This window comes from Dermacentor variabilis, chromosome 1 (assembly GCF_050947875.1).
Source record: "Dermacentor variabilis isolate Ectoservices chromosome 1, ASM5094787v1, whole genome shotgun sequence".
Classification (NCBI taxonomy): Eukaryota; Metazoa; Arthropoda; class Arachnida; order Ixodida; family Ixodidae; genus Dermacentor; species Dermacentor variabilis.
Genome location: NC_134568.1, coordinates 170,261,986 through 170,274,703, shown reverse-complemented (window position 1 = coordinate 170,274,703; position 12,718 = coordinate 170,261,986). Strand labels below are relative to the sequence as shown.

General features: G+C 44.2%; 1 protein-coding gene across 5 annotated transcripts in view; it reads left to right on the top strand.

Moving 5' to 3' along the window:
• The window catches only part of raskol (Ras GTPase-activating protein raskol), a 199,175-nt gene that overhangs the window by 62,501 nt on the left and 123,956 nt on the right, over positions 1-12,718 (top strand). For all 5 annotated transcript variants that reach the window (XM_075699424.1, XM_075699434.1, XM_075699442.1 and 2 more), the window contains 3 exons: positions 5,782-6,058; positions 11,359-11,424; positions 11,509-11,605. In XM_075699424.1, the coding sequence (XP_075555539.1) occupies positions 5,782-6,058; positions 11,359-11,424; positions 11,509-11,605 (440 nt within the window). The remainder of the gene's footprint in view (positions 1-5,781; positions 6,059-11,358; positions 11,425-11,508; positions 11,606-12,718) is intronic.

Sequence of the window (12,718 nt, the reverse complement as noted above, 5' to 3'; positions counted from 1 at the left end):
AGACACTCGCTGTAGTGAGGAAGCGTGGCAGCAGCAGCGAGCGTTCCTTCAGTGTACCTTCATGCTGTCTCTCACTTCAACGCGAACTAAGCGGCGAAAACACACCGCACACAAAGCTATCAGCACTCATGCCGAGTGTTTTTCCGAGCGTGAAAGAAGCCCGCAAATACACGCAAAATTGCTGCGCAATAAGCCGCTCAAGGCACTTTGCGCGTATTCGTAAGCTTCTTTCATGCTCAGAAAAACACTTTTACGTAGCACATACTACAGTGCAGTCCACTTATAACGATATCGAGAAAGACGAAAGATATGATCGTTATAACCGATGATTGCTATTTCTGGACTGCAGTTATAAAAAAAAATGTTGAAAAACGCGAAATATACCTTTGCAGCTCCGAACTCGAATTCGCTACTTGCTCTAAAGAATAGATGATGTAGAAAGTAGGCCGTGAAAAACAAACTTTACTTCTAGCGCTAATGACCGTGTCAAGGGTTAGGCGTGCCGAAATAGTCCGAAATCTGCACTTGCTTTTGCAGCAGCTTCAGCTTCACAACTGCGGTGTGCATGGATTCCAGCTGCTGCGCAAACACTGGCGGCAATCCTTTAGCATGCATAAAATCAATTAAGGAGTCGATCGACGACAGTGTACTTTGCGTGGACATCGAAGTCGGGGTCAATCAAGGAGCCACTGTCAATCTTGTTGTCACTGTCGCTGCTGCCGTCGCCACCGTCGCACAACTTTGCCGTCTGTCGTGACAACACATCTTCGGCGATCGCCTCGTCGGTGACCTCATCGCGGAACGAGGCAGCACTGTCTGCAGTCAAAAACTCCTCCTTCGACACATCGCCTGTGTCACCAGTAGGAACGAGCTCCCAGAGCTTGGTATTATCAGCGGCTTCCACCGTGTTGGTCTCAATGGGTTGGGGAAGTTCGTCCTTATGCACAAAGCCCAACTTCTTGAAGCAATTGGTGATGAACCACTGGTAAAGCGCCTCTTCATCATCGGCGTACAAAGGGTCTCTAACTCTTTTCCGCTGATCGGCATGGCCGCTGACAGCTCCTGCCTTCACAATCGCGGTGCTCCTGGTTTTCAAGATGGTTGATATCGTTAACTGGGCGAGCTCATAATTCTTCACAAGGGCGCTCACCTTGAAGGCACATCAAGAGTCTTGCAAAATATCCATCTTCGTGTCAAGTAACACAGCTTTGCGCTTTGTCGATGGCGTCAGCCTGTTATCGGGAGAGAGAGAGAGACGCAGGACGGGCGCCACTGCGCCGCTTTTTTCTTTTTCTTTCTCTCTCTTTTGGAGCGACTGTGGCCGGCGCGCAGGAAGCAGCTAGCGCCATGTTGTGGCGCGCTGCGCTTACTCAGCTATTCTCCAGTGCGCGGGTGGGGCGGGACGCGCTGCGCGGTAATGGCGGCAGATACGAACTTACAAAGGTAAACATCGCCTCGTCTCGACGTCGTTCGTTTCAGGGAACTAAGCAACGCAAATGTTACGATTATTTGGCATGGAAAACGCCGTCCAGACGGCAAAATTTTGATCGTTATATCCGATATGCAGTGAGTAACCTATCGTTATAAATGTTTTTTTTCCCCGTAGACCTAATGCATAAAATGACACTCTCATGTAGACCCATCGTTATAACCGATGTATCGTTATATATGGTATCGTTATAAGTAGACTGCACTGTAACAGACAGCTATATCGGGAGTTTTTCATGTTGCTCAATTTTCTCGACACTTTTAATCTAATTATAATACTTGAGCAGTTGATAATTAGGATTAATTATGTAATTAGGTGTAATGAAAAAATTATTGGGTATCTCCAAATGATGGTAAACATTACTTTGGTTCTGTCCAGCTACGTGGCATTTGCATATCTTAAAGGTTTGGCTAAAGTTACGTGGGACACCCTGTATAGTTCGATCGTAGTGCGACCGATGTTTTCGGCTTTACAGGAAAGCATGCACTGTGCCACCGCTTGACGCACTCTTCCATATTCCAGGGTGCTATAGCTACGAAGCGTGCTTCTACTAAGCACTTCGTGTTGGTTTATTCTGTTTCATCGTGGTTTCGAACTGCGCTACCATATTCCATTATTTCACCAAAATTCAGATTGGCCTGCATGCAGGTTGGTCTTACGATAACCCACCTGGCGTAAAGTTGGGATAGCCCTTTTGTATTTTGTAGAAAAACTAGGAAACAAAACATTTTATGCAATAAATAAAAGATTTCCGCAAAACACAGCTATTCAGTTCTTCAGAATGTCACTAATTCATCAGTTTCAAAGAAGAAAAACACTTGATTCTATTCAACTGAAGTTCTATAGATAACAAAAAAACATATTTTTCAGACCTTCGTATATGAGAAATCAGCTGTAATCAGTGATGGCACACTGGTTACTGTTCCCTTTAATAAGAGTAGACCATACTATATACAGTTGACTCTCATTACAATGGATCCTGATAGTCCGACAAAAAATGTCTGTTTTATCCAAAGTTCGTAATATCGGAGACACCTCACTTCCGAAACTTTCGTTGCAATGTCTAACAACTTTATTGTAGGATGAGTGAAGAACATCCAAAGTAAAAAAACAGAAAAGTCGCAGTTTCACCAGGAAGGTGAAGCATCGATTGCGATAGCAAGTTAAGCAAGATAAGTGCAGTACCAGTAGCGAGAGATTTGACCTTTGTGCTGTCTCTCGCTTCCACACGAACTAAACGCCGAAAGCACAGCGCACATGAAGCTACCGGCACTGGGCGCTTTTGTCCACATCGCCAATCGTTTTGAAGATGAGGGCCGCGTGGGCGTGCACTTTGTCCACATCGCAGATCGGTTTCAAGATACGGCGCCCGCGCAGGCACGCACTTTCTCCACATTGCAGATCACTTTCAAGATATGGTGGCCGCGCTGTGAGCAGCAGCCAGCGGAGTATAACCCGCTCTCTTTTGCCTAGCCCCTCCCCCCCCCCCCCCTCGTGCCTCGCACCCGAAAGAAGACTGTGTGTTTCCGCCCCACCTTCCTCCCTTGCGCACACGATATTGAGTTCTGATTGTCGGCTCACCCTCTCAAGTCAGTTGTCAGCCCGTGTCGGCACGGCCAAAGTCAGTTTTATATGCCCTATTGTGAAAAAAATTGCTGCTGATTTTGTCCGCTGTAGCCGATAGTCCATTGTGGCGCAGTCCATTAAAAGCAAACTTTGTTCCATTAATAAAATAGGTAGAAAAAACTAATGCTAAAATATGGTCCGTTATATCCGAAAGTTTGGTTACACGGGTTCATTGTAACAAGCACAGACTGTATCTTAATTTCTGTGTACTTAAGTTACTGATAGCTTGCTACATTCCTTTTATGCAATGCTAGAAGACTTCCAAGCATGGGCAGCACCATATTTTCTTGCCCAAAATTTGTAAGCATTAAGTTTTGTGAAAAAGTTCTTGATATTTGATTTCGTTACGGTTTCTCGTCTCTGTTTTTAAAGATTATGCAATAGGAAAACAACAAAATCTATCTCAGCTTGCTCATAATTCACATGCCAAAACTTCCCACTAGGATAGGATAGGGATAACTTTAATAAAGTGCTGGCAAACGACGGTTTAACGTGTCGTGACGCTGGACAAGCATCGACCCGAGGTTATACCTACTTGCCACTAAAATACCCCTCTTGAAGAAGGTGCAGACCCAGGTCAAATTTGAGGAGCACAAATGTAAGCTTGCCAAAGCCGCAAAAACAACAATGGGCATCTCGTACCGATTGGGCCCTACCATCTCCGCGTGCCTTGGCGTCTCGTGTTGCCACGATTCACTCAACGCTTCATATTACATAAGATAGATGTCAACTACGTTTGAATCTGCCAAATTTTTTTGGCTTTGGATGATACGTTTTTCTATTGTACATTTTTGTCTCTCTTTTATTTTCTCTCTCTCTCTCGTACGTATGACTAGGTTTTATTGTGCCAGATAGGTGCTGAGTCACAACGGTTTCTGTAAGGCATTTCATCTATACTGCTCTGACAAGTAACATACTGAAGTTAGATGACTTGTCTTTGGAAAACTGTGAACCATATGTGGGCTAATTAGGATCTCTAATGGTCTGACAAATAGCCAGCTATGTGAAAAAAAAAATGCGTCTGGCTGCTTTAGGCTGGTGCACCTGTTAGGTAATTTTTCTCTATTTGTATTTTTATAAACGTCTGACTGGTAAGGCTGGGCTTTTGCCCAGCGTTACTTCTCTCACATTTTTTTTTCCATAACATGTGAACTACGTTCTACTGTGCTAGATAAGTAATCAGTCGCAACGGTTTCTGTAAGGCATTTCATCTATACTGGTCTGACAAGTAACATGCTGAAGTTAGATGACTTGTCTTTGGAAAACTGTGAACCATATGTGGGCTAATTAGGATCTCTAATGGTCTGGCAAATAGCCAGCTATGTGAAAAAAAATATGCATCTGGCTGCTTTAGGCTGGTGCACCTGTTAGGTAATTTTTCTCTATTGGGATTTTCATAAACGTCTGACTGGTAAGGTTGGGCTTTTTCCCAGCGTTACTTTTCTCACATTTTTTTTTCCATAACATGTGAACTACGTTCTACTTGCTAGATAAGTAATCAGTCACAACGGTTTCTGTAAGGCATTTCATCTATACTGGTCTGACAAGTAACATGCTGAAGTTAGATGACTTGTCTTTGGAAAACTGTGAACCATATGTGGGCTAATTAGGATCTATAATGGTCTGACAAATAGCCAGCTATGTGGAAAAAAAAATGCATCTGGCTGCTTTAGGCTGGTGCACCTGTTAGGTAATTTTTCTCTATTGGGATTTTCATAAACGTCTGACTGGTAAGGCTGGGCTTTTGCCCAGCATTACTTTTCTCACATTTTTTTTTTCCATAACATGTGAACTACGTTCTACTGTGCTAGATAAGTAATCAGTCAAAACTGTTTCTGTAAGGCATTTCATCTATACTGGTCTGACAAGTAAAATACTGAAGTTTGATGACTTGTCTTTGGAAAACTGTGAACCATATGTGGGCTAATTAGGATCTCTAATGGTCTGACAAATAGCCAGCTATGTGAAAAAGAAAATGCATCTGGTTGTTTTAGGCAAATGCAGGTGTTGGGTAATTTTCCTCTATCAGATAATTCATAAACGTCTGACTAGTAATGCTGGTTTTTTTGCCCTAAACAACCAGGTACATGCTTCAGTATGATTGAAATTGCAGATTTTAACCGTTAAGGGCCCCGTGTTGCAAAAAATTATTCCGAACTACAACCACGCAGGCCCTCCTCATGGTGCCGAGGCGTTACTGAACTAATTGAATTCCTCAAAGTAAAATGCGTCAGAAAAGTTGTAAAGTACAGCCTAAACACAACCTACAGACATGATAGTGTCAGAGTTTAATTTGAATATACCAGATAATATAATTCTGTTACACGGAAGCTAGACCCGAAGAGTGAAACAGCCTGCTCAGTTTCTTGCAGCAGCACCATCGCGCTCGCCTCCGCACATCTGCAAGAAAGCTGCGGTTGCCGGGAAGCGTGACAAGCAGTCAGGGATCTTTGAATGCTATTGCATTCAAGCTTAAAGACGAAGCTTAAGCGTCCTCCAAATTTTTTTATTGCCAAGTCAGTCTAAAAGAGAGATTTCTCACAAAATAAGGGTTTATACTTTTACACTTAACACCAATTTCAGCTTTTCTTTGTGTCCTCATCTATAGTTTCAAATGGGGGCTCACGTCATCAGTAGTAACAAACATGCCACATGCTCTGCCACAGCCACCTGCCTGCCGTGAACACCTTGACGGTAACCTTGTTTCGAGAGGCTGACAGGCGCAAGCGACGTGACAAGAGCGTGGCTCTCGGAATGGTGACTGTTCCCCTTGTGCCTGCTCGTGCGCACCATGTAACCGAAAAGTGGTACCCTTTGGTGCCTGAGCTAAAAGGGCCACCCACCCCCGGGACAAAGGAGACAACGCCTCCCTCAGTGCGGCTCAAGTGGCGCTACCAGTCACTGGAAGTGCAGCCTTTGGCTTCCTATCAGCCTTTCCTTCAGGTACCACACACGTCCCACTTCTGCTTGTGGTTGTGACATTCTGAAAGCACATAGTTCTGTAGAAATGAAGTGACCTAGCATTTACTGGAAATTTATGCTGCATTGCATTTACACAAGCACACTGTGCCCTTAAACCTTCCCCAATGTGTTGTTACAAAGTAAACTTAAAAGAGAATGTCTTGCCCAAGAGATGTAAGAGAGTGCATTACATAAATACTTATTTTTTATCACCTATAACCTGGCTTGTGTGAGTATCAGTTTTTTGGTTAAAAGTGAATTTGAATTAAATACTTCAAATAGTTGTCATATTTGTATAAAACCTTGACACAACCAGACATTGACAAATAAAAAGAAAGGGCATTGCAAAAATGTCAGCAGTTTCATCTCAGTGTAACTTCTTCATATCTGATAATTCACCATATGAACTTTTGTTGTATCAATATTTGACTGTATTGTTGGCTGCCACCATAAAAGCGCAGTACCTCCTCCAGTGACATTAGAAGTGTGATGGCCTGTGTGAACAGTCATCATGTTTGCAGTAAAGAGCTGTCATGTGGGAGAATATCTTTCTTAATAAAATACTATGAGATGAGCAATTTTCCTGGCCATGTTGCTTTCTTGACACCAAATTTTCACTGATAAACATTCACAAACTTTGGACTCCTTGTCTAGCAAGTACAATATTTACTCGAATGTATTGAGGCCATAATTTTAATATGAGGGTTGGCTTTCCAGTGACGCAAAATAAAAAATAACACCGAGAATGTAACAAGAGATGAATGAAAAAAGAAATGGTACCTTTATTCAAAGAATGACAATGCAGAAACAAGTTCTTTTCACCCATCATCGTCATCTTAAGGCAGAGGCAGAGCTTTCCTTGGGCAGTATACTCAGGCGATCATTTTCGAAGGTAGTTTCATTTTCGCAAGATTTCACGTAACTCTGCGTTGAACACATCCCCAACAAGTGTTTCTGGTGGTATGCTAAGCTCGCTATCTTCGCACAGTGCCAAGGGCACTGTCGGTGTTCGGTACCGGGATGAGCAGAGTCTCGCAAAAGCAAAGCTATCTCTGAAATTAAGTGCCCAAATATCAAGTCATTTTCTATGCCGTTGAGCTCATTTGAGATTAAGCACTTCTTAAAAGACTGTACAACCATTTCATTCGGGGACAGTACCAGGCCATTCATTACAAGGTCAAAGCCCTTCTTATTGGCCTTTCATTTGAAAGGGTCTCCCGCTGGTCCGCCATCCGCGAATCCTTGACTCATTGCCGTCGAGCCGCCAAGCTGCAGCAGTTTCCCAGCTCCTCAGCCGTCAAAATTGCTCATCTGTCTAAGCGGGTGTCGTACCGAATGCACTGCTTTGCCTTAACAGTGCAAATGAACTAAGTCGAAGCATGAAAGACCGCAAGGTACTGCAGCACCTTAACCATAACACCAGTAGCAAGCCATCTACACAAGCACAGTGAAAATGGCTTCAATTCGAACAGAAAAACCACAGTGCAAAAAAAACAACTAATATTTACTCCAGTCAACTTGTCTATATATATATTGGGTTGAGATGTAAAGCTACAGGTTGCCAACATAATGCTAAATACTGTGGTATTTAGAATACTTGTTTTAAGATGGGGGGGGGGTCAATTTTACCATTATTCAAATTTAATGCAAGGGTCGAATTCAAGCAACGAAAATCATGAAACAAAATTCTCGTTACAATCGAATAAATAGGGTACTATGCACGAGGGTGTTTGTTGCATAGTAGGACTGCAAGAGCATGTGTAAATGGTGTTCAGTTGCAAGCAAGTTCGCACCATACACTGGGCTCTCTCTGTCAGTGGCTCTGCCAAAGCTATAACAATTTTTATTGTATTGATGCATTAGCATTAAGAGTGTCAAAAGGAAAAAACAGTGTATTTGTATGTGTGGGAAGTCGTTCCCATGGTAGAGGTAGAGAGAGGATAGGAGAGCTTAGAAGAGCGTGCATGTGTATGTGTATATACAGTCAAAGTCCAATTTTTTTGACTCCCTAGAGGCCATGAAAGCATCCGAAAAATCGGCCAGTCTGAGAAAATGAATGCATGCCTTTTACTGTGCCAAAGGGCTCAAATCGCCACACGCACGTCCGAAAAAACTCTTATGAAGGGCTGCCAGTGCACTTAGGCATGTAAGTGCTAGTACTGTGTCAGGAGACGGTGGGTGCACGCGAGTATAATTAAGGAATATATGCTGTGTCCTGTGACAGTTGCCCCTTCCCACTCTTATCCTTCACCGCAATACAGTGAACTCTCATTAAGACGAACTCAGTTAAGCCGAATTCTCTTATATAATGAACCACAAGGGAATGTTTGTTTGGTTGTCCGTAGACTCACTGGGGGCAAAAAAAATCTGCTTAAGACGAACTGCTTCAGACCGTGCTCTTCAGTTAAGACGAACATTCGGAGTGACCACCAACTGCCACCGATCCTGTAGGCTAGGGTGCCTCGATGGGCCACGCCCGGGAGCGCACGCATCGAGGCACCCTACTGGAGGCCTGCAGTGTACATCGCCCGTGAACAGAGGGGAAAACAAGAGAAGGAAACGAAAAGAGATAGGGACGTTTGACTTCGTGAATGCGGGTGACATGGAAGCATATGGGTGCTGTAGCGCACACCAAGCTATCGGCCCTCGGTGCACCTGGACTGTGCACATCGCAGATCGTACTCAAGGCATGTCTCGCGTGGCCGTGTCATACACAGCAGCCGCCGGAGTAGAACGTCTCTTTCATTTGCATACTAACTAAATTTACAAGCATGATGTCAGCATGCACAGGCGAACATTAACACATCACGCTCATTGACCACAGCCGCTTGCTATCGGCACGCTGGCGTGAGGCATTGTGGCAGCAGCAGCGAGTCAAGTAACCTTCGTGCTGTCTATCGCTTCAACACAAACTGAGCAACGAGAACACAATGTGCGCAAAGCTACCAGCCATCGACTTACCTGGAGTGTGCCCCCCAAAGCAGATCGCTTTCAAGATAAAGCCCATGCGACCGCGCATGCTGCCAAAGTAGACTACCTCTCTCCCTTCTCTCCCCGGTGCCATGCGTGCGACGGAAGGCGGCGCGCTTCCCCACCTCCATTTCCTCCTTCACGCACTCTGATACGCCATTGTTGGCTCACCGTCACATGGTTTCACTCGCATGCACAACGTACAGCGGACGATGTTATCACGAGACGAACCCGGTACGTCCGTATCAGAAACAAAACCTGTAGCAACTGCCAGAGAAGGTCAACCCAGTGCACCTCTGCCTACCTTCCTCCTCTACGATGCTCTGCCTTGCTTCTCCTTCCCCACTTCGCTCAACGTCACCTGGACTTTCCTCTAGGTTGCATTGCTTTACCGCGCACTCCTTCATACCTATGCTAGCTCTGGAGCCTGCACTGATGACCTGTGAGGCGGCATATGCCTGCTTGAACTCCCTAGTGAACTTTTTTCCAGCAGCTTGAAAGCACAGAAGGATTTTTAAGGTCATTAGGTAAGATGACATAGTTTGTGGCTGCTTGCCAATTTGCACAGAAGCGTGAAACATCCATCACGGACTGGATGAAGCCAAGCAAGAGTACCATTTGAAGGCAGTCTTCTATTAAATTCAGCTTAATAAATGCTTTTTATGCCCTTTTTCCCCTGTTGTAAGTTTATTTCATTTACCATTTTGAAGTAAGATATTTGGATACACCTTGTCATGTTGCCAATTATTCTAATATGATGGAACAAATTTCATGGTCTCTTCAAGTTCGTCTTATACTCTTGTGACACAGGCACTCGAAAGTCTTTGAGCAAAAAGACTTCTCCCGAAAGAGTTTTGCTCGCAGACACACGACAGGGAGTGATCTCTTTTTCAGAAACTATCTTTTCTTGAAGCGGAGTTCATCTATCTCTTTTACGGCCGAAAAGGCTCATTGTAACAAATTATTTTGTGTCTCGCAGAATGTGTTGTAAATCCAGTAATGCTCATTTTCTTCTGCACCCTCGTGAGCAGGTCGAACGCTCTTTAAGGTGCTACAATAAATCTTTACATTAACATCTCTTAATCGTGTGTTATTAAATTTATTTGAAAACGGTGTAATAAAAGAAGCTTTCACTTTATATTTCGAGATACATAAGTTTATTTTGGCAGATTTTGTTTCAACTGCTAGCGCCACACTTTCCGTAAGGTGTGTCCAGAAGGAAACACTCAAAAGAGATTGTTGTTGCCGTATGTCTGCCGCACAACGCCTCTTCAATAAAAAGTTTTTCAACTTGGTAAAAGACCGCTTAAGTAAAGGAGTTTTTGCGTGCTCATGTGACAGAGGTATTAAAAGAAATCTACTGTATTTCGCATATGCTTCACCGCGTAACACTGCTGTATAGAGGCGAAGCTGACTTTTGAGAACTCGTTATACAACGTGCCATGCTTTTCGAGCTTCGAAGCCAATGGCGAGGATTAAAAATGTAGAGTCTGCACCATTGCTGGCAATGGTTAATTCTTTCAATGAAAATCACAGCACCGAACAGCAAAAAGCTTAATAGCGTACATCGAAGGAGCTGGGCCCACTTTTACCGCTGTGGTGGCTGTGGCTGCCAGCGGATCTGCATACGATAGCGCCGGTTCAAGATGGTGAGGTAATCAAAATGGCAGTGGCTTTGATTAATGCCATTTCAAACCTGTGGTCATGGCAAAAAGTCCGGGAATTCCTACAGCGAAGGGTTCCTGCGTCCTGAATGTAAAACGCTCTTATACATTGACTGTACATGGGGGAATTTGGACAGCGAAGGGTTCCTGCGTCCTGAATGTAAAACGCTCTTATACATTGACTCTAGGGTGTACATGGGGGTGCTGTCCGAATTATCGGGCTTGTCCGAAAAATCAGGCATCCGAAAATCGGTCATTGACTGTATGTATTTATATATAGTGACTGACGGTGGTCTTCTCTGGACCACCATCAGTTGCACTTTGCTCCTCAAAGAGGCAGGACGTGTGTCCAGTGAGCTCCTGAACAACGGCTTTGCAATGTGGTTAATGCGATATGGGACCTCAAAATGGTGCGACCTGATGCCTAACTCATTTCTCTTGCATTTACCACTAAATCGCCACTGAATTTTTCACTTGTTTTTCATCAGTGCTAAGCACTTTCACAGGCTGAGACAGCTGTGGCGTGTGTAAGCATGCCTATATTCTAGCCTCTTGGGTTCAGTTATTTTTCTTTAATGTGGCAGGGATGGCATCATAGGCAACAACTGTCATTTGCTCCTGTTTTTGTTTCTTTGCTGTGAATTGCAGTACCTGAAGCGGGATTATGGGCCCCTATGCCGGCTCCTGGAACCTGTACTTGGAGTGCGCCTTAAGGTAGGTAAAGGCAGTGGTCAGTATTTTCTGTTGTCACTTGGAAACATTATCTGCGATCGTCCACATGTTTTGCTTTCGTTACAGGAAGAAATAGCAACAGGCCTGGTTAGCATAATGCATAGAGAGGAGATGGCCCAAGAGTTCCTCACTCAGCTTGTCATGGCTGACCTTCAAGACATAGGTGGGTCGCACCATTTCTTTTGTCCAGTGGCTAAAGCTGAAGCCTTACTTTATCTGCATTTCTTCCATGTTAAGTTAGCTGGGTAGACTAAAATTCAAAACGAAATTCGACCATTTTGCTTTCTTTCAGTCAATAATATCTAGCAGAGCTTAACAGTGGGCCTCTGATTTTCTACTTCTGACTACCCATGGGCTTCCAGAGCCAGCCAGAGTGCCTTCATTTTTCTCGGGTTGCTCCACCCACCGCATGATGCACTTCCGCCACATGCTTGTTTTACTCAGCTGGATAGTTTTGGCTACCTGCAGACTGCCAGAACCAGCCAGGACAATTTTGGTCTGGCTGTTCTCTGGAAGTTCTCTGGCTAGCAGATGACAAAAAGAGGCAATGAACGCTCGCCACCATCTTTGTGGGGACTTGGCAGATTGCAATGCGGGCACTTGAGGGCTTTTATTTCGCTCAGCCAACTGGTTATGGTCGCATTTGAATTTCCTTACTTCTAGCGTTAACTTCTTAGCTTCTAACGCACCGTTCTGCCTTGTGAGGCAGCGCAATACAAGTGATAGCAAACCACTGGAAGGTTTTTTTTTTTGTGCGTGTGTGTGCCGTGAAGGCTTCTAGTTATATCTCATTCTCCTGCAGTTAGCAAAGGCATCACAGCTAGCCAGTGTTTGCTCAGTCTCTTCGTCATGTGTTTGGATGGCAGCTCGAAACCAATGTGTTCTAACTCTGCTGTTGATGTTAAAATAATGCACTGATTGAGTAATATCCACACGTACACTAGCTTATTACTCTCATGATCGCGACCAATATTGTTTATTATGCGAAACTTTTCGCTGGTCATAGGCAGCATGCATTTTCATGTGCCAGCCGCACCTCCGGCTCCTTCAGCACAGGAGTAGAAGAGACGTCATTCCATGTACAAACTGTCGGTATGTTTACGTCAGAGAAACTGGCAACTTCAAAAAAACACTTAAACAGCACAGGAATGATGTCCAGAAACAACACGTTGTGTTGAATGCCCTGGGCGAACACTGCGCAACCACGTCGCATATGATTTAACTGGGGAAAATCTTGTGTGATTGCCAAAGAACGAAATCATTCTATGTGTCTTTA